The sequence below is a fragment of the Bos indicus x Bos taurus genome, chromosome 18 (assembly GCF_003369695.1).
Source record: "Bos indicus x Bos taurus breed Angus x Brahman F1 hybrid chromosome 18, Bos_hybrid_MaternalHap_v2.0, whole genome shotgun sequence".
NCBI classification, from domain to species: domain Eukaryota; kingdom Metazoa; phylum Chordata; class Mammalia; order Artiodactyla; family Bovidae; genus Bos; species Bos indicus x Bos taurus.
The window spans coordinates 11427376-11447227 of NC_040093.1; the positions used below are offsets into that span (position 1 = coordinate 11427376).

Below are 19852 nucleotides of genomic sequence, written 5' to 3' on the forward strand. Positions count from 1 at the left end.
AGCCCACGCACCGCAACTGGAGACTCAGCCCTGCTCGGCGCAACTAGAGAAAGCCTGCGTGCAGCAATGAAGGTGCAGCACGGCCAAAAATAAAATGAATAAAAAAAATTAAGAAAAAACACATGGAAGGACTTGCCCGGTGGTCTAGAATCTGCCTACCAGTGCAGTTCAATCCCTGGTCCAGGAAGACTCCACATGTTGCGGAGAACCTAAGCCCATGAGCCACAACTACTGAGCCGGAGTGCTGTAAGTACTGGGCCCGCATTCCACAAGAGAAGCCCGCACACTGCAGTGAAGACCCAGCACAGGCGAAAATAAATACATTTTAAAAATTAACAAACAAAACACATGCCATCTTTTTTTTTTTTCCCCAAAGACCCTACTGTAGAAAACGCCAGTGAGAGAATGAATCCCAGGGGTCTTGCTCTCCCTCCTGCCCTCGCTGGCCTGGAAAACATTCCTGCCCCAGGCCCTTTGCACCTGCCATCCCTCTGCCTGGCATGATAGGCAGACACCTGCAGAGCTCCCTCCATCCCCTTCTTCAGGTTTCTGCTCAGATGACACCTGTCCAGCTTTTGTCATCTCCTGTCTTTATTCTGCTTCATCTCAGAGCACTTATCACCTCCAGATGTGACTTTATACTTACACATTTATATACCTGACTCTTCTCTCTCCCCCACACCATCCCCAGGAGCATGTGAGGGCCAGGAGGCCAGGAAAGGTTGTCTTTTGCTCCCTGTGACATCTCCAGAACATCAACCAGCACACAGTAGGTGCTCAATAAACTTCTGTTGCAGATACCTTCTTTATTTCACTAGAACACCAGTTTCAAAGGCTGCCTGGGCCCCAGGCTCCTCCGGGGAATCCTTTGATCTCCAGCAGATGTGTAACCAGCCACATCTTAACCTTCAGTTTCGGGGATTCCATCACAAACTCCCGAGAACCGCTGAGGGGGATACAGGCTAAGAAACTTGCAAAAGGCAGAGGTCAAAAGTGGGCAGAGGGACAGAGTGAGGTTTCTAGGCACACACACTTAAACACCCCAAACTCACCATATTCATACACAGAAACAACACACCCATAACAGGCATGAACCAACAATCGGACACAGCCAAGACAGACAGACACAGCCAAGGCCACACACACACACACACACACACACACACACACACACACACGGATGGCTTCAGGGAAGCACATAAGTGTCCCTGTTTCCCAGAGGTGGGAAGTTGGGGGGTGGGGAGGGGTAGTCTGGAGCAAGAAGAGAAAGTAGAAAAAGGGCTTTGGTGACTTCCAGCCTCTGGTTCTCCTCTGATCTGTCTCACAGTCAGACAGAGAGACAGGGAGAAAGAGAGAGCAAGGAAAGGGTGAGGCGGGAAGGGGGCTGATCAGAGGGCCTCTGGGAGTCTGCGGGGTCGGGAGAGAGGCATAGATGTATGGCCAGGGGGCAGACATGGGAGAGAGAAAAGGAGAGACACAGCGAGAGACAGAGACACAAAGAGAAAGACAGGAAGCAGAGAGACTTGAAGATCTAGAGGAAAAGAGTGAAGCAGGGAAATGCGGAGAGACGGGGAAGGGTGGAAAAGGGGAGAGAGACAGACAGACAGACAAGGACCCGGGGCGGCCGGGAGGGAGAGAAGGCGGAGAAGACCGGAGCGCGGTCGGGGGAGAGGGGGCGCCGCGGAGAGAGGGAGGTCGGAGGGGTGGGGACCCGGGCGGACCAGACGCACGGAGGCTCCCATACAAAAAGCCGCCCCCGAAAGCGTCCGCAGCCCCCGGGAGCGCGGAGGGGGAAGGGAGGGGAGGGGAGAGGGCCCCGGACGCCCCCGCCCCGCCCCGCCCCGCCCGGCCCGCGGCCGAGCCGCCGGCGGACAGCGGGTTAAGCATCTCCGCTGTGGAACTTCCGGATGTGACCACAGAGAGAGGGAGAGACCGAGAGAGGGGGAGAGAGCGAGACGGAGCCGCCAGCATCCCTCCGGCCCGCCAACGCCGGGACCCCGCACCGCGCTGGGAGCCGCCGCACGCCCCTCGCCGCCCCCCGCCGCCCGGGCCCGGCCCCCCGGCGCCCCTCTGTCCCCCGCCTCGCGGTCCCCGGGTCTCGGGCTGGTTCCCTCCTCCCAGGACCCGGGGGAGGGGCTGGGGGCCCCGGGGAGGGGGCCTCGGGCGGCCCTCCCTCGCCTGCTCGCCCCTTCCCTGGCCGTGACCCCCGCGGGGGCAGGAGGCTGGGGGTCCATGCTCGGAGCCTCCGCACTGCCGGGCGCCTGCCGCTGACAGCGGTGGGGGTGGGGGGGCCGGGCACCCAGCCTCCTGCCCCACCCCCTGGCGTCGGCACCGCGGGCCATCTGGGGCCGCTGCCCCCGGCTGCGCCCTCCCCGCCGGCCAGGCCCTGGAGGGACCCGGGAGCTGCCGCCGGCATCAGCCCATGGCCCGGAGGGTAGGTGTGAGGGCGGGCGATCTTGCGCCCGGGTCGGTCGTCGCACCCCCACCCCCCTTCCCATCCTTCCATCGCCTCCCTGGGGAGCTGTGGCCCCCTTCAGCCCAGCGCGCTCCCTCCGCCGTTTCGTCCCCTCTCCCTGCCCCTCAGTCTCCCCTTCTCTGCCCCGGTCTCCCCCTCCATCCCAGGCCCTTTATCCCACCCCCTTTCTCTTTCTGCCCTCCCCCATCCTTCTCCCACGTCTACTTTTGTTCCAAGTCCTCCCGGAGGGTTAGGGGTGGGGACAGGGCTGGGGAGGTGGGTCTGGTCAGGCAGGGCCAAGGGATTCTCTCTCTCCTGGTCCTGGGGGATGAGAGGTCAGCGAAGAGGTGAGCATGCACCTTTGGAAGTGGAGGTGGGGAGTCGGGGGGGGAGGGGGTGGTGCAGGAACACCACAGGATTCCCGGACGTCCTAAGATGTGCCGCGATGAGCGGTGGGGGGCAGTTGGATTCAACTTCAGGACTCAGGAGAAGTTAGGAGAAGAGGGCAGAGACACACACTCAGAGCCCTCCGCGCCGGCAGGACCGCTGGAACTCCCCCCTCTTCAGTCTCTCTGCCTTTTCGAACCTCAGTTTCTCCCTCAAAGGAAAGGGTGGGACCTGGGTGCCTTCAGGTTTCCCTGGCTTCCCCTGGTGCGCTTGCTTCTGTGATGATAGGAGAGAGAAATCTCAAGCTTGGCTTCTCTTTGGGGCGGTCGGCACAAGTGGGATTGTGTGGTTGTGCTGGGTTATACTTGGTTTCAACAAGTGTGTATTGAATGTGTGCCAGGCACTGTGCTAAATGTCTGATGCCTTCATTCATTCATTCATTCATTCATTCGTTCCTGAGCCTGGCTTTTGGCTCTGTGTGTGTGTGTGTGTGTGGTGGGCTCACATGGGGAGTGGAGTGTGACAAGTTGTTAAGATGCACTCAGACATGCATACTGGTCTGTGAAATGAAATTGAAGTCGGGGAGACTGCGTACATTTGTGTACAAACAATGCGCTGCTTTGACAGGCAGTGTCCATGAGCAAAAATCAATCTCTCCCTCCTGCTCCTCTCTCTCCCCTCCCCTCTCTCTCCTTCTCTGCCTCTCAGTCCCCATCTCCCTTTGCCTGTTTCTCCTGTATCTTCTCTCTGTATCTCTCTCCCTCTCTACTCTTCCCTCTGTCTCTGCATCTCTCCTTATCTCTTGTCTCTTTCTCTCTTTGCCTTTTTTTTTACCCTCTCCCAACATTTCTCTCTCTGTCTCTCTCCCTCCCTCTAAGCTTTCTCTCTCTCTCTCTCATTTCCCTCCCAGTCTCTCTCTTCTCTCCCCTTCTCTCTGAATCTCTCTCCCCTCCTCACTCTGGGAGAAGCTGACAGTTACCAACCAGCCAATCCCTGACGCCCTGACCCTCAGATCTGAGACCTGGGTCAGTCTCTCTCCCCTGGACCCTCCTGCCCATACATCGGGAATCTCTGACGGGACATTTCTCACAGTCCATGGGTCCAAGTGAAAGCTTGAGGATGGGGCCTTCGGTCCCACCCAGACAGCTCTATGCAGACAGGAGGGCAGGTGGCTGGGCAGGGCGGGGGCATCTCCTGGGTGAGAGGGTAGGGAAGTTTCTTGTTGTGTTGACACCTCCCTGGGGCTTCCCCTCTCACCTCCCCCCCAGTACGATGAGCTGCCCCACTACCCTGGCATCGTGGACAGCACCGCAGCCCTGGCTGGCTTCTCGGAGGCAGTGTCCTCGGCACCGAGAGCCCCCGGGCCCTATGGCCCCCACCGGCCTCCCCAGCCCCCGGGCTTGGACAGTGACGGCCTGAGAAGGGAGAAAGATGAGATCTATGGGTGAGTGGGACGAGGCTGAGGGCTCTCGGGATGCGCCCCCCAACCCCGTTTCTTTGTCTCTCTGGATATGTTTCTCTCCTTCTGCGTCTGTCTCTCCACCTCTTTCCTCTGGGTCTCCTGTCCACCTCCTGGTTGCACCATACCTCCCAGCCCCACCCCACCCCCGCCAACCCCTCATGAACCCTCTCTCCTCCTGCTTCCCCCAGCCACCCGCTCTTCCCGCTGCTAGCCCTGGTCTTTGAGAAATGTGAATTGGCCACATGTTCTCCCCGTGATGGGGCTGGGACTGGGCTGGGCACACCCCCGGGCGGTGACGTCTGCTCCTCCGATTCCTTCAATGAAGACATTGCAGCCTTTGCCAAGCAGGTGGGCACCCACCATCCGCGGTGTCCCAGGAGAGCCAGTGAAGTGGCGGGGGGCATGGGCAGGAGATAGGATGTGCCCTCCTCTGCCTCTCTCTTTCTCTCAGGTCCGCTCCGAGAGGCCCCTCTTCTCCTCCAACCCAGAGCTGGACAATCTGGTGAGACCTGGGCCCTCCCCAACACCCCCTCCTCCAAGGGGGTCTCCTGTTCCACCCTCCGTAGCCCTGGGGTTGATTGTGGGAGCAGAGAGGAGACCACGTGACCCACATCCTCAAATAGTGATAATTTTTGCCATTTGCAGTGCAGTGTAGTGTAGCTTAGAGTTTGTGAACAGGGATTCGATGGCCTGAGTTCAGATCCCAACTACACGTACTAGTTCTTAGATCCAGGGCAAGCAGGTCTACCTCCTTGGGCCCTTTTTCCTCATCTGTAAAGTGTAGCTAGTAATACTTTCTATTGTGTAAGGCTATTGTTAGTATGTGCCTGCTAAGTCGCTTAAGTCGTGTCTAACTCTTTGCGACCCTATGGACTGGAGTCAGTCTGCCAGGCTCCTCTCTGTCCATGGGATTCTCCAGGCAAGAATACTGGAGTGGGTAGGATTTCCTCCTCCAGGGGATCTTCCTGACCCAGAGATCAAACCCACGTCTCTTACATCTCCTGCATTGGCAGGAGGGTTCTTTACCACTAGCACCACCGGGGAAGCCCCATTGTGGGTATATACTGAGTCAATGCTCAGCACAGACTGGGGACTCATTAAGTTAGCTAGTTCTATCAGTCAGCAGAACAGAGTCCACACCTAAATAAATGAAACCACTTGGCTGCAAGGGAGAGAGGAGAGGAGAGAGAAGGGAGAGAAAGAGAAGAGAGGAGAGGAGAGGCAGAGAGAGGCATAAGTACCCCAGCTTGTCCCTTCCTTTCCTGGTCCAGCTCCCACCAGGGCTTCCTATTGGCTGAACCCTTTGGCAAAGGACTCTGGGAAATGTAGTTTTCAGGTGAAGGGTGGGCCCTAGATCAGAAGCCACGCAGGCAAAGGATACGGTGTTTTTATGAGAGCTGACCTTAGCTCACCCCTCTTGCGATGAGTCCTCTTCTGTCTCTTGTGCCTCTTGCTTCTCTTTTTTTATGTCTGATCTCAATCTCACACTGCCTTTTCCTTAATCCTGGGTCTCCGTCTCTGTTGCCAATTTCTCTCTGCCTCTGTCGACTGGTTTTTGCTCTCTTTGTACTCCTCTCTGTCATCCAATGCACTTTTTCTGTTTCTCTGCCTCTGTTCTTCCTCCTCCTCCTCCTTGCCTTCTTTTTTTCACCTCCTCCTCTTCCTCCTTCTCTCTGTCTCCCTCCCTTCTTCTCTCCCTCTCCCCCCTCCTCTGTCTGTTTTCAGATGATACAGGCCATTCAAGTGCTCCGCTTCCACCTATTGGAGCTGGAGAAGGTAAGTGCTTCTCACTTCCCCGCACGGCCTCCCTTGCCCCCCATCCCTCCCCTTCTTGCCCCCTCCACCCCTCCTTCAGGCTCTCTCCCTACCAGAGTTGAAGCAGAAGGCCACCCCCACCCCTGTGCACCCCAGCCCTGGCCCCCGGGTGGCCCCCCCAGTACCCCGGTGCCCCCTCAGGTCCACGACCTGTGCGACAACTTCTGTCACCGCTACATCACCTGCCTCAAGGGGAAGATGCCCATCGACCTGGTCATCGAGGATCGGGACAGCAGCTGCAGAGAAGACCTCGACGACTACCCGGCCTCCTGCCCCAGCCTCCCAGACCAGGTGGGCTCGGCATGGGGCAGCAGGCACTGCCCTGCCACCAAAGGCATGCCCAGAGAGCTGGGGGTGGGTCATGCACACTATGACACAGCCTCAGGCAGGCACAGCCAGTCACAGCCTGACCATGGAACACGCACTGACTATGCCACAGCTGTACAGACTGCGGTACAGCTGGACGGAAGCACGCACACACACCCCAACAGCTGCAGATACCTGCTGTGAACTGGGCTACACCCACACAGGTTCACACACAGCCACACAAACCAGTACACTCACAGCCAGGTGATAACATGCACTGCACTCTTAGACACACACAGCCCAGCGGCATAACAGGGTCATAGATCTCACAGCCTGACCGAGACACTGCCGTTCTAGAGTATGTGTGCGTGTGTGCGCATGGTGCACAGACCCCAGGCACAAAATAGCCACCCAAATGGCCCCAGCTCCTGCCATACAAACTCAGCTGCAGTCACACTTAGACCCAGAGCAACGACAGTGCCTGCGCACATGCACACACACGTTACCCCAATGCCCTAACAGTCGGACTTCAGCTGGCGTGGACACACACCTTGCCAGTCAATGACCACATGGCTTCAGATCCATTCAGTCTCAGATGCTATCAGATGACAGTTTCATAGACTTGAGCACCCAGGTAACAGCCATGCAGATCCTGAGGAGGCCCACACCCACAAGGCAGTCACGCTATCGACACACTCAACAATGATACAACACGACACCTGCCCCCAGATACAGGCACATAGCCGCACCCCAACGGCATAGACTTGAGCATGTGCAGACGGAAGTCACAGGTGAGCCTCTGCCCATGAGTGTGTGTTCTAAGTCGCTTCAGTTGTGTCCGACTCTTTGCGGCCCTGTGGACTGTAGCCCACCAGGCTTCTCTGTCCATGGGATTCTCCAGGCAAGAATACTGGAGTGTGTAGCCTTTCCCTTCTCCAGGGGCTCTTCTCGACCCAGGGATCAAGCCCACGTCTCTTACGTCTCCTGCATTGCAGGTGGATTCTTTACCAGCTGAGCCACAAGGGAAGCTCAACAACCCATAATACACATCTTCTCAGTGGCACACCCTGTGCGTGTGCTGATCCGTTGCCACTCCCTCGGAGGCACAGTCATATTCCGTATCGTCACTCAGCCACCAACACACTCCCATGGCCATGACACCTCCCTCCACACACAGAGAATCATGGAGTCGCCTGGCAGCTCATGCAGGAATCAGGATAACCACACATACTCCCGGCCCTTCGAACTAAAGCCACAAGCTTAGAAAACTAAACGTAGCCTTGCCCTTGTCAGATACAGCCACTTGGCCAGTTCCGAGAGTGACACAACCATGCTCAAACACCTCTACATGTCTCAGCTCCACCCAGGTGACAACCACATCACAGACCCCTCCTCTCCAGGGACGCCCTTGCCATGATGGGCAGGGACATAATCACGTTCACACTTACATGCCACATGGCAGACTCAGGACAGCATCAGGTCCACTACCTGCCTGCCCATGCAGGAGATATAAGAGACATGGGTTCGATTCCTAGGTCGGGCATGGCAACCCACACCAGTGTTCTTGCCTGGAGAATTCCATAGATAAGACGAGCCTGGTGGACTGCAGTCCATAGGGTCACAAGTAGTCGGACATGACTGAAGCGACATAACACGCATGTACCCACAGCATCCGAATGGATCCAGCGCCAGAAGGGGAGGGTGACAGTTTCAACAATGCTCAAAAGCCTTCAGACCTGATGATCCTACAGCCTGCACACAACCCATCCCCAAGGCCCACACACTCTCAATTCTGCACAGATGTTCTGAGCCCAGAGGAAACTTCTCTATGCTACCAAGTGTTTCAGGCTGAGCCCTGGCAGAACACAGATGATACATCCACTCTGGGTTATTTGCAGGGCTCGGGGACTGATGACAAAGCCGTGGGCAGGGTCTAGGACATTCAGCAGGGGAAGGGATCACCCTGGGGCTCAACAACCGCCTGTGGCTGTTTCCACCCCCATTTTCATCCAAGCTGCCTCCCAACAATTGAACGACAAAGTCTCGATGCTTCTTGATGTATCTATATGGGTTGGTAGGCCTCCTAGGACCCAAAGCTGGGACAGAGGTGAATTCAATGCATCGTCAAATTCCTCAGAACATGTAGGAGTTTGGATAAAGAAAATATGGCCCTGGACTCTGATTTGTAATTTGGAGCCCCCCAAATCTCTGAAAACTGAATGTTGGTGGGTTTTTTTTTTCCCCATTTAAGTTTAGTGCAAACTCATTTGGCAGCAAAATCTGACCTGAACTAATGAGAGGCTATTTATAGCCTTTATTTATTCCACTTAGTTAAATATTCATCCATTTCGCTGCAGAAATGTTAATGAGTTTGATGACGAGGTTACGCCCCATACCCTGCTGTGGGTGTTAGGAAATACACGGCAATGTGCACTGGTTTTACTGCTGAAAGCTGTGAAAAGTTTTGAATTTTGCAACAGTGCTGGTTTCCAAGGATTTCAGATAAGGTTCGGGAGATCTGTACAGGCTCATCTTCACTGAACGGTTGCTATGTGCCTTTACATAAATTAACTCATTGAGTCCTTACCACACTCTGGGAGGGGGTGGGCTGGACGGTTATTGCTTTCTGTTTTTCCAGTTGAGGCACAGAGAGGTGAAGTGACTTGCCCAAGGTCAGGAAAAAGACAGCAAAGAGACAGTTAGAGAGAGAGGCTTCACACTCAGGAGTCCTAGCTGCAGAGCCCATGGTCTTAGTTGCTGTTGCATATTGCATCCCAAGCTTTGACACTGACTTCCAACTTCTATTTTCCAGAATACTGCATGGATTAGAGACCATGAAGACAGCGGGTCTGTACATTTGGGGACCCCAGGTCCATCCAGCGGGGGCCTGGCCTCCCAGAGTGGGGACAACTCCAGTGACCAAGGTGAGAAACTTGAGAAGCAGAGGGGAAAGGTGGGAGTCAGGCTGAGGATTGAAGTTAGACAGCAGGCAGGACTTCCAGAGGGGCAAGGATCACTGGGGTATGGTGTGGTGCCTCAGAGGAGGGTTCTGGGTCCCTCTGGCCCCCCAACTTCCCTGTCCACAAGCACAGCATCCCTCTCCCCACTCAGGAGATGGACTGGACACTAGCGTGGCCTCTCCCAGCTCTGGGGGAGAGGACGAGGAGCTGGACCAGGAGCGGCGGCGGAACAAGAAGAGAGGGATCTTCCCCAAGGTGGCCACCAACATCATGAGAGCCTGGTTGTTCCAGCACCTCTCGGTGAGAGTGCTGGGGCCCTGGGCATGGGGTGGGCAGAGAGAGAGATGGTGCAGGATGGTACTGCATAGAGACTGAGACCTGGAGATGGGAGGCTGAGGCAGGGGGGAAATTGAGAGAGACTCTCAAGCAGATGGGAATTGACAAGAGCAAACATCTGTGGATGCCACCTGTGTGCCGGGTGCCACTAAGGACTCCTGACTCATTCAGTCCTCCCCTCCAACCCACCCATCCATTCACCCGCCTGTCAATCATCCACCATCCAGCCAAACACATCCTTCTGAGGGCAGGGATGTTATTAGCTCCATTTTGCAGATGAGGAGATCGAGGTCTCACAGCCCAAAGTGGGTTTAAATGCCGGCAGTTCAGCCTTATTCGCTGCACCCCTCTGCCTCTCAGAGAGGGATGGTAAAATAGAGACAGGAAGATAGACAAGGGGAGGCTGAAATGAGGATAGGGATGGGGAGATTTAGGGAGCACTGAATCAGCAAGAGAGACACAAGGAGAGATTGAGTCACAGAGGGGGAGAGCCAGTCAGCCAGCCAGACATAGGGAAGGATAGAGACTGGGACAGGGAGAGACATACACAAGGACCTAATGGACCCAGCAAGGGCTGGTGCTGGGCTTTGCCTCCTTTCCCCGGAGTGGTGGAGTCTCACCCCCACCCCAGCTCCACCTCCCTAATGAGAGTTGGCAGATTAGCCTCTAATTGCTGGAAGAGGTTGGTGGGGAGGAGGTGATGCAAGGGTAATTGCCCAAAGCTTGGCTCTGCCTGCCTCCGTTGGGCTCCGGGGAGCATAGAGGCTTAGACATGGTGGCTCTCCCAGCCCTGCCCCCACCTGGGCTCGCCAATACCCCTGGGGAACCTGGGCAGGCCAGGCCTTGGGGATCAAAGGGCAGCCAGGCAAGCCGGGTAACTCTCGCTGGTGGCTACAGCACCCGTACCCCTCAGAGGAGCAGAAGAAACAGCTGGCGCAGGACACGGGGCTCACCATCCTGCAAGTCAATAACTGGTGAGTGACACAGGAGGCTTGGGCGGTCCGTGGGCCTGCCCGGGGTGGGAGGCCGGGCGCTGTCCGCGGTGCTGAAGGAGGCCCCGCAGCCCCTCAGAGCCTCTCTTCTTCCGGCGGCCCCTGTTATCTGTCCTCTCCAGCCCACTCGCTTTCTGTCTCTCTGTGTTCATTTCGGCCTCTCTTCTACTCATTCTTTGCACCCTCCTCCGTTTCCATGACCCCCTCCCAGGTTCATTAACGCCCGGCGTCGCATCGTGCAACCAATGATCGATCAATCCAACCGCACAGGTACAGGGAGAAGGTGGGGAGAGAGGGCCTCATGTTTCTAGGGGAGTGCCGAAGCCTGGACCAGGCATCCTGGGGCTCAGCCTGCATCCCTCAACAGGGCAGGGTGCAGCCTTCAGCCCAGAGGGCCAGCCCATGGCTGGCTACACCGAAACTCAGTCACACGTGACCGTCAGGCCTCCAGGTAAGGCCCCGCCCCCTTAACTAAGCCACACCCAGGGCACCAGGCCCCACCCCTAAACAAGATGATGCCCCTCCTTCTTGGATTACGGTGCTGAAATGCTTCATTTGCATAAGAGGGGAGTTGGAGATGCAAACACAGGTTTCCTGCTCCGTGTTTTCCTCCCAGAGTTTGCTTCTTCCAGACTTCACCCATCCAGCGGAAAGTTCCATTTTTGCTTAAAGGACCAGCACCCTCTTAAACAGGTTTCCCTGGTGGCTCAGCAGTAAAGAATCCACCTGCCAAAGCAGGAGACACGGGTTCGATCCCTGTGTCAGGAAGATCCCCTGGAGAAGGAAATGGCAACCACTCCAGTATTCTTGCCTGGGAAATCCCACAGACAGAGAAGCTTGGCAGGCTACAGTCCACGGGGTCGCAAGAGTCAGATACGCCTTAGCAACTAAACCACCACCACACTCTTAAATGATGACTCAGTTTGTCCTGATAGAGGATTCCCTTCAGGAAAGAAGGGAGAGGGGAGCATATGGAGGTGTCTGGGGAACACCCACTAATACCCCACTTTTGTCTTCCAGGATCAATGGGGATGAGTTTGAACTTAGAAGGAGAGTGGCATTATCTATAGAGGCTGAAGTCAGAAGAAATGTGAGTGTCCTAGGTCTAGGGACATTGGGTTGGGGGTTATGCTACTCCCAACCCTTTGTAAGACCTTCAGACTCCCGTAGTGAGCCCACCCAGAGCAGGGTGCCCAGCCTTGTGCTGGGTGGTGCTGGGGACACAGCAGTGACTATGCCACCTCAGCCCTGCCCTTGTGCAACTCACAGTCCAGACAGGCCTGTCCCTAGACGGTAATGACCTACAGTAAGCAGGGCTGGAAGGAGGGAACCCAGGAACTGGAAGAGCCCGGAGGGGGCATTGGACCCAGGCTGGGAGGTTCAGGGAGGACTTCCTGGAGGAGGGGACTTTGGAGCTGAGACCAGGAGAATAAGAGGAGTGATACAAGAAAGGAAGGAACAGTATATGCAAAGGCTATGAGACAGTCCTTTGGGCCACACCCCTCTTCCCCCACAACCCCACATAACAAAGGACTGGGCTGGCCTGAGGTTGGTAAGTCAATGAGTAAATAATGAACTCAGGACCCATAGAAAGGCTGGGAGATGAGAGTGGAGACCCGCTAGGGCTGACATATGGAGGACTCTGGAAGCTTGAGCCTGAGAGGAGAGATGGACAGGTCTGTTCAGGGCCTGGCGGGCCCATGGGCGTCACAGCTCTGCCCTGACCAACCATGGACAGGCGGGCCCTGGTCCCTGGGGACCTCTGGGACAGCAGTGATGGAGGGAGCATCTCCCCCTGCTGCCCCAGGAAGCTGCCTTTTCTCCTCCGACTTCTCTCTCCACTCTTCTCTCTCCCCCTAACCCTTGCCTTTTCCTTTCTCTTTCTGTTTCTCTCACTCTTTCTCTTTCCACATCTCCATCTCTGATTATCTTTATGTTTCTTCTCTGTCCTGCTCTGTCCGTCCCTCTCGCCTGTCTCTATCACTTTCTTTATCTTGACTGCCTCCCTGTCTTTTTTATTTCTTCCTCTCTGTCTCTCTCCCTCTTCCATGTCTGACCCGATTCTCTGCCTCTGTCTCTCTCTCTGTGTCCCTCTCCCTCTAGGGTTGATGGCACAGAAGGCCTGATCGAGGTCCAGATCCCTCTCTGCCTCCTGACTAGGCTTCTCCTTCTCCTCCTCACAGACCCCACCCTCTGGACTGTGACCGCTTCAGGCTCTTACCTGCTTCTGGTTACCACCTGGCCCACCTCCTACGCCCCCTACCCCCAACTCAACGCCTACCTCCCTGGGACCCTGCTGTGACATGAGGGGCCTGAGCGCCCACTTGAGGGTCTCTCACGGACAAAGACAAGGCCTCCCGGCCCTGCACCCCACTGTGCCGTCACCTCTGCCCAAAACCCAAGCTGAGATCTCAGGCCTGGGTCTGCAGAAGATACTGGCTGGGGACCCCCAGGACAGAGAAGGGATTGGGGGTGGGCTGGGGCCATCAGGGAAGGAAGGTCACCTGGATTTGACATTTGGGGAGGTTCCCTTCATCCTCCCAGCCCGCCACCCTCTTTCCCCTCTCCCCCTACCTCCCTCTTCTGTTGTCTTCTCTTTTTTTTTTTTTTAATGATAAAGTCTTAAAAAGCCACCAATCTGAGTTCGTGGGTCTCTTCCAGGATTCAAATTCTCATAGTGTGAAGCTCATGAGCTACTAATTATAACAATAATCGATAGTCTGTCCCCTGCTCTCTCCCCAGGCCCTCCGCGTGTATCAGTCAGCTCTCACCATATAACAGACCCCACCAAAGCTTCATGATTCAAAAGGCCAATTAATTTTTAGCTCATTTTTCTATGGGTTAGTGTACTAGGCTCCGCTGGCAGTTCTGGTGGCTTCAACAGGGCTCTCTTGTGTATCTGTGCCCAGTCACGGGTCAGCAAGGAGGCTCTGCTGGTGGGCAGTGGGGACAACAGGGATGACTGGGCTGCGTGGTGACATAGACCAACAGGCTCTTTGGTTTGTTCAGTTAGAATACAGGCTTGGTTGGACCCTAAGAGAGAACAGAGGGGCCCGTGGTCTCTTGAGGCCCTGGCTCAGATCTGGTCCATCTTTATCTCACTATCTTCTCTTGACCCCCAGAAATATGAAGAGCCAGCCCAGATTCAAAGGAAGAAAAATACAGTCAACCCCTTACAGGGGGTGTGTGGGGAGCTGCAAACTCAAATAGAAAGAGATGTGGATAGAGGGAGGGATGAAGGACTATTGCATCCACCTCCCACATGGTGGCTCACAGATGACTTTCTCCATCTGCCCCTTGGGAGATGAACAGCCTGGGAGGTGAAGAGCCTTGCCCATTGAGAGCAGTGCTGACCAATGTGGGTTCAGATCCTGCCTTTGCAACATAATGGCTGTGGTGCATAGAGCAGGTGGCATCACCTTGCTGGGTCTCAGTGTCCACACCCGGAGTGGGAGTGCAGTTATCTGCCTGATAGGATGGCTGTGCTGGTTCATGGAGATTTCCCGAGGGAAGTGCTCAGAAGGGCACCTGGCAGGTGGTCTATGCTCACCAAAGGCAGAGGCTGTTATTTGTCACTGAAGAGACTCAGTCTGCTGACCGGCAGACTGAGCCAGCTGGTGCTCTCGGCTTATCAGAGCTGCCTCCCCAGAGAAGACAGACGAGGCGGGCGCCACACTAGCTCTGTTCCTCACACTCTGTTTTGCTCTGTCTCCATCTTTTTCACTTTCTGTCTCCCCACCCCAAGCCCCTGCTCTGAGCCCTCTGCCTCCTTTCTTTCTGTGTTTCGATGACCTGTCTCCCTAGGAGGAGGGGCATCTGCCTCCTCACCCACCCCCTTGGGGGTCGAGTACATTCGGAAACATGCAGAGAGATGTGGAAACACACACACATGTGTGCTGGGGAGCTCAAGGAACAGCCACAGATCAGCCACCTACATATGGGTTTTTACACGCACACTCACACCACAAAGCTCCCACTCACACACACGCAAGTTCGTTCACACTTGTGCTCACACACACCAGTGTTCGCACTCTCCCAGACTCCCAGCATGTCACACCCGTGTGCAGCGTGCCCACAGGACTGGGGCAGAGGCTGACACACACACAGTCAAGCAGGGGGCTTCGCTGGTGACCCAGGCAAAGTTCCAGAAGCAGACTTGCCCAGAACTCTCCTCAGAAACAGCCAGACAGCAGGGAGGTCACAAATCCAGACTCCAGCCCACCATTTCTGGGTTCAAATCCCCACTCTGATACTTACCAGCCATGCAACACACACTCGGACATCTCAGACAGGCTTGGAGACATGTCGAGACCCTCACCGCCTCCTTCAAGCGCCGCCTCCCCACCCCCACCCCCCACCCACACACACACACACACATCTCCTAAGAAGCTGCACTGTGCAAACAAGGAAACTGAGGCTTGGGGCCCCGGGTCTTCTCTGTCCAAGGCTGCGTTAGGCCTGAGATGACTGGTGTGAAGGGGCCTGGCAGAGTTCCCGGGCCTGATTTCATGACCCAGGAGACCCAAATCCTAAGACTGTAAAAGGAGACTTTGTTCATTCATTCATTCATTCGCTCAGCAGATGTCTTCTGCCCACTCGCTGCCCAGCTCCAGGGAGAGCCACTCGGCCCTGGATGAGGTGGTCATGGGTCAAACGTGCCCCATCCAAACGTGCTTCAGTCGTGTCCAACTCTTGCAATGCTATAGACTGTAGCCCTCCAGGCTCCCTGTCCGTGGGCTTCTCCAGGCAAGAATACTGGAGTGGGTTGCCATGCGCTGCTCCAGGGGATCTTCCTGACCCAGGGATCAAACCTGCATCTCTTATACCTCCTGCATTGGCAGGCAGGTTCTTCCACTAGCGCCACCTGGGAGCCCACTTCATCTGAACATCAGTTGCTATTGATTCTGGGGTCAGATGGTCCTGCATTTGTTCCCAAGACGCCAGTGTGGATTCTAAGATGCTTAGGTCTGGACCTTGTTTGTGGTAAATGACCAACTCCGTCCCCCTTCGGGGCATCTGTCCTGGCTCTTCCCTGTGCCTGGGACACCCTCCTGGCTCACAGGTCAGCTCTGTGAAGACACAGGAACAGCCAAAGCAAAGGATCCCCTTCCATTCACCACTCTCTCTCACCAGCTCCTTCCCTGACCACTGTCAGCCCCTCCCTGGAACTCTCTCCATCACCTATTTGCCCATCTCCTTGGGGGCTTCCCTGGTGGCTCAGATGGTAAAGAATCTGCTTGCAATGCAGGAGACCTGGGTTCCATCCCTGGGTCAGGAAGACCCCCTGGAGAAGGGAATGGCAACCCACCCCAGTATTCTTGCCTGGAGAATCCCATGGACAGAAGAACCTGGCCAGCTACAATCTATGGGGTCATAAAGAGTCATTGACGACTGCGTGACTAACACTTATTGGCTGGAATCTCAGCCCTTCCGGAAGGCAGGAACTTGTTTTTCTCCGTCACTGCAGTGACCTGGAGCATCAGACAGCACCTTACACCCAGCAGGTGCCTGGGAAACAGGTGGAGAGCAGAGAAAGCAATTCTGTAGTTCTGAGACTCAGTTGCTTTGCCTCATCATTCATTCCTCCGGGCCGCAGGCATATCCTGGGCACTCACCCTCTGCTCATCAGTGAACAAGGCAGAGACCCTGCCCTGGGGCGGAGGTCCACATCCTAGTGGGGAAGACCCATGATGAACACATCATTTAGTCTGTTAGAAGCTGAGGGTGTCTTAAGAAGCAGAGCAGGGTAGGGATGTGGAGTGCCAATGCTTCTTTCATTCATTTATTTACCTGAAACTGCTTGCAATGTAGGAGACGCAGGTTTGATCCCTGGGTTGGGAAGATCCCTTGGAGAAGGAAATGGCAACCCACTCCAGTATTCTTGCCTGGGAAATCCCATGGACAGAGAAGCCTGGAGAGCTACAGTTCATGCAGTCACAAAGAATTGGACATGTCAGTTCAGTTCAGTTCAGTCGCTCAGTCGTGTCCGACTCTTTGCGATTCCATGAATCGCAGCACGCCAGGCCTCCCTGTCCATCGCCAACTCCCGGAGTTCACTCAGACTCATGTCCATTGAGTCAGTGATGCCATCCAGCCATCTCATCCTCTGTCGTCCCCTTCTCCTCTTGCCCCCAATCCCTCCCAGCATCAGGCCAAAGTACTGGAGTTTCAGCTTTAGCATCATTCCTTCCAAAGAACATGACTGAGCGACTAAAACAACCAAAGACTGTTCTAGGAGCTTTATATCTACCAACTCAGTAAACTCTTACACTAAACCCCAGGAGGAGGTGTGATCACTGACCCCATTTCCCAGATGAAGAAACTGAGGCCCAGAAAGGTGAAATCGTTCACCCGGAGTCACAGAGCTGGAGAGTGGAGGTTGCCATTCTAACCAGCATAGTCTGGCAGCTCAGAAGCCTGTGCATTAACCACTTGCTTCACTGCCTCTCATTAAAAAAAAATAATACTAATTCTAAGAATCCATGATTTTTAAAGGGCCTACCACAAACTGCTTTCTGAGTCAGATATTGTTTCAGTGACTGTGATTAGAGTTTGTCTCTCCCCAAACTTTCGGGGACTGAAATGGGATGGATGTGAGCTAGACAGCAAGAAGGACTTCCAGTGGCTTCCCTGGTGGCTCAGATGGTAAAGACTCTGCCTGCAATGCAGGAGACTTGGGTTTGATCCCTGGGTCGGGAAGATTCCCTGGAGAAGGAAATGGCTACACACTCTAGTAGTATTGGCTGAAGAATCCCATGAACAGAGGAGCCTGGCCCATAGGATCGCCAAGAGTCTGGGAAGTCGTGTCTGAACACACACACACACACACACACACACACACACACACACACACACACACACGGGAGGATTAGAGGGAGGGCACAGGGCTGGGCCAAGCTGACAGCAACTCCGAGGGGAAGCTCTCACACTGTTGTGACCTGGCCTGGCTGGCGAGGGGGCAGCTTGGGGGTTGGCAAGTGGGGGAGGGGACGCTTCTCTCTCCCCCTCCCCCACCTTTTCCAGCGCCGACTGGAAATACCTTTCATTTAATCCTCTCTAATTAAACCAATTGAATGTGCCATGGGGGAGAAGAGAAATTGGACGGAAGGTTAATTGTAACTAAAAATACCTCCCCCACTGCCTGGGGTGAGGAACCAGCTGAACTGCTTTCTGGGGCAGGCTGTGCAGTGGGTGGGTGTTGCTGAGTGGGCGGGCCCAGGGAGGTGGGGACTCTAACGGGTCTACGGCGTGGCCTGCATGCCGGGTGGTAGTAGGTCCGGGTGGTGGTGTGTGTGTGTGTGTGTGTGCGTGGCTGCTGGTGTAGTGGCTGCCACCAGGACTGCGTCCGCCGCCGAGCCTGTTCCTGAAAGGGATGTATGTCATTGATGAAGGGCTGCGTGATGGCTGTGGCTGTCACGCCGTCCCTCGATATAGGTTGTATGCCTCCGTGTGAGCGTGTGTCCATAACTACGAGCCTCTGGGTGGACTGTGGGGCACGATGGGTCTTTGTAACTGGGGACCACCTTGCGTGTGTCCATAGCCTTGGCTGTGTCCCCACCGCAGCTCTTCTCTGCAGACCAGACCTCATGGTGGCCGCCCCTGAACTGGGCAACTTAAATGCAGTGGGGAATCATCGGATCCGGGAGGCTGGGACCAAGACGTGGCACCGAGCAGCCGAAGGCCAGGTGGGCGTGACCACCGCGTGTGGGCGTGGCCACCACGAGGGACAGTCCCGCAAACAGCGATCAGAAGAGGCCCTGGTAGTTGATTTTGACACTCTTAAGGGGAAAATAGATGCCCTGTCCACTAAGTTCTTACTTGGTCTGTATGCGTGGAAGAGTTCTGGGTCTAGTGAAACAAAGTCAAACCTGAATCCTAAAACCGGATAATCACAGCTCCTCTATCAATCCTCAGGTCACAGATACAGGACTTCTTGAATGAGGAGAGACCAGGACCCCTCAAGGAAGGACCCCAGTACTCTGACCCAAATTCATACCGTTAATCTTTTTACCAGTTTTCCCGAAAGGGACTTACAGCCTTTGACCAGGGTCACTGTGCATTGGGGGAAAAGAAATAATCAGACCTTCAGGGACTTCCAGACACTGGTATCTGAGCTAACGCTGATTTCTGAAGACCTCAAATGTCACCGTGGCCATCAGTCAGAGGGGCCTCGTGGATTTCAGGTGATCAGTTTTTATTCTGCTCAGATGTGTCTCACCATGGCCCAGGGCATCCCCGAACCCATCGTGTGATAACTTGCCCGATTCTGGAATGCACAATTGAGATACACATTCTCAACAGCTGGCAGAATGCCCACCTTGGTGTCTGACTGGGATGGTGGACGAGGCCACGGGGCTACCTGGTATGGTCCATAGCTGTGTCTGGGGATGTGTCTGGGTGGGATCCTGTGGCCAAGCGAGTCTTTATAACTGGGGACCTCCTTGTACACAGCAATCTCTCTCTGTGTGGCTTTGTAGCCTCTTGTGAGTTTCGTGTCCACAGCAGTGTGGGGTCGTCCTGCGCGAACGCACTAGAATGTAGGACCAGGCAATGAGCCCGGGCTTCCTCCAGAGGGCGCTGGGGAGCCAGAAAGATAGCAGCCTTGTGCCTGCTAAGTCGCTTCAATCGTGTCCGACTCTTTGCGACCCTACGAACTGTAGCCCACCAGGCTCCTCTGTCCATGGGATTCTCCAGGCAAGAATACCAGAGTGGATTGCCATGCCCTTTTCCAGGGGATCTCTCCGACCCAGGGCTCGAACCCACGTTTATTATGTCTCCTGCATTGGCAGGCGGGTTCTTTACCACTAGCGCCACCTGGGTGGCTTTAATGAGATATAATTCACATGCTATAAAATTCACCGATTGAAAGTGTATAGTTCAGTGCCTTTGGTGTCTTCACAGAGTTGTGCTTCCCTCACCACAGTCGATTCTAGAACATTTTCATCACTCCCTAAATAAACTCTCAACCACTTAGCACTCACGTTTGATTCCCCATCCCAACGCCCAGTCCCAGTCAACCACCGATCCCTTCTCTGACTCTATGGATTTGCCTGTTCTGGACATTTCTTACTAAGCAAAATATAATAAATGTGAATCTTTTGATTATACATGAAATTATACTACATGAAGTCTTTTGAGT

At 55.1% G+C, this 19852-nt stretch overlaps 1 protein-coding gene across 8 annotated transcripts; it reads left to right on the forward strand.

Annotated features, from left to right (window-relative positions):
• Positions 1-1855: 1855 nt before the first annotated feature.
• On the forward strand, positions 1856-19391 carry MEIS3 (Meis homeobox 3). 8 transcript variants are annotated; one of them, XR_003506451.1, is made up of 14 exons: positions 1856-2434; positions 4111-4286; positions 4493-4652; positions 4756-4806; positions 6030-6080; positions 6261-6410; positions 9238-9349; positions 9537-9685; positions 10619-10695; positions 10925-10983; positions 11081-11164; positions 11734-11803; positions 18277-18398; positions 18628-19391. XR_003506451.1 is itself a non-coding variant. In XM_027515335.1 (13 exons), the coding sequence occupies exons 1-12, from the start codon at positions 2423-2425 to the stop codon at positions 11781-11783; spliced, it is 1131 nt and encodes a 376-aa protein (XP_027371136.1). In that variant the 5' UTR covers positions 1856-2422; the 3' UTR covers positions 11784-11803; positions 18277-19391. The 8 variants fall into 8 exon arrangements, 6 of the variants coding, with proteins under 6 accessions (XP_027371136.1, XP_027371137.1, XP_027371138.1 ...); XR_003506452.1 differs by having other exon boundaries at positions 18290-18398; XM_027515335.1 differs by having other exon boundaries at positions 18277-19391.
• Positions 19392-19852: the final 461 nt, after the last annotated feature.

Bases quoted from the DNA above. Each gene is read 5' to 3' on its own strand.
- MEIS3 (XM_027515335.1), top strand. The intron at 6,411-9,237 runs GTGGGCTCGGCA...TCTATTTTCCAG, and splicing joins GCCCCAGCCTCCCAGACCAG to AATACTGCATGGATTAGAGA. The intron at 11,165-11,733 runs GTAAGGCCCCGC...TTTGTCTTCCAG, and splicing joins CGTGACCGTCAGGCCTCCAG to GATCAATGGGGATGAGTTTG.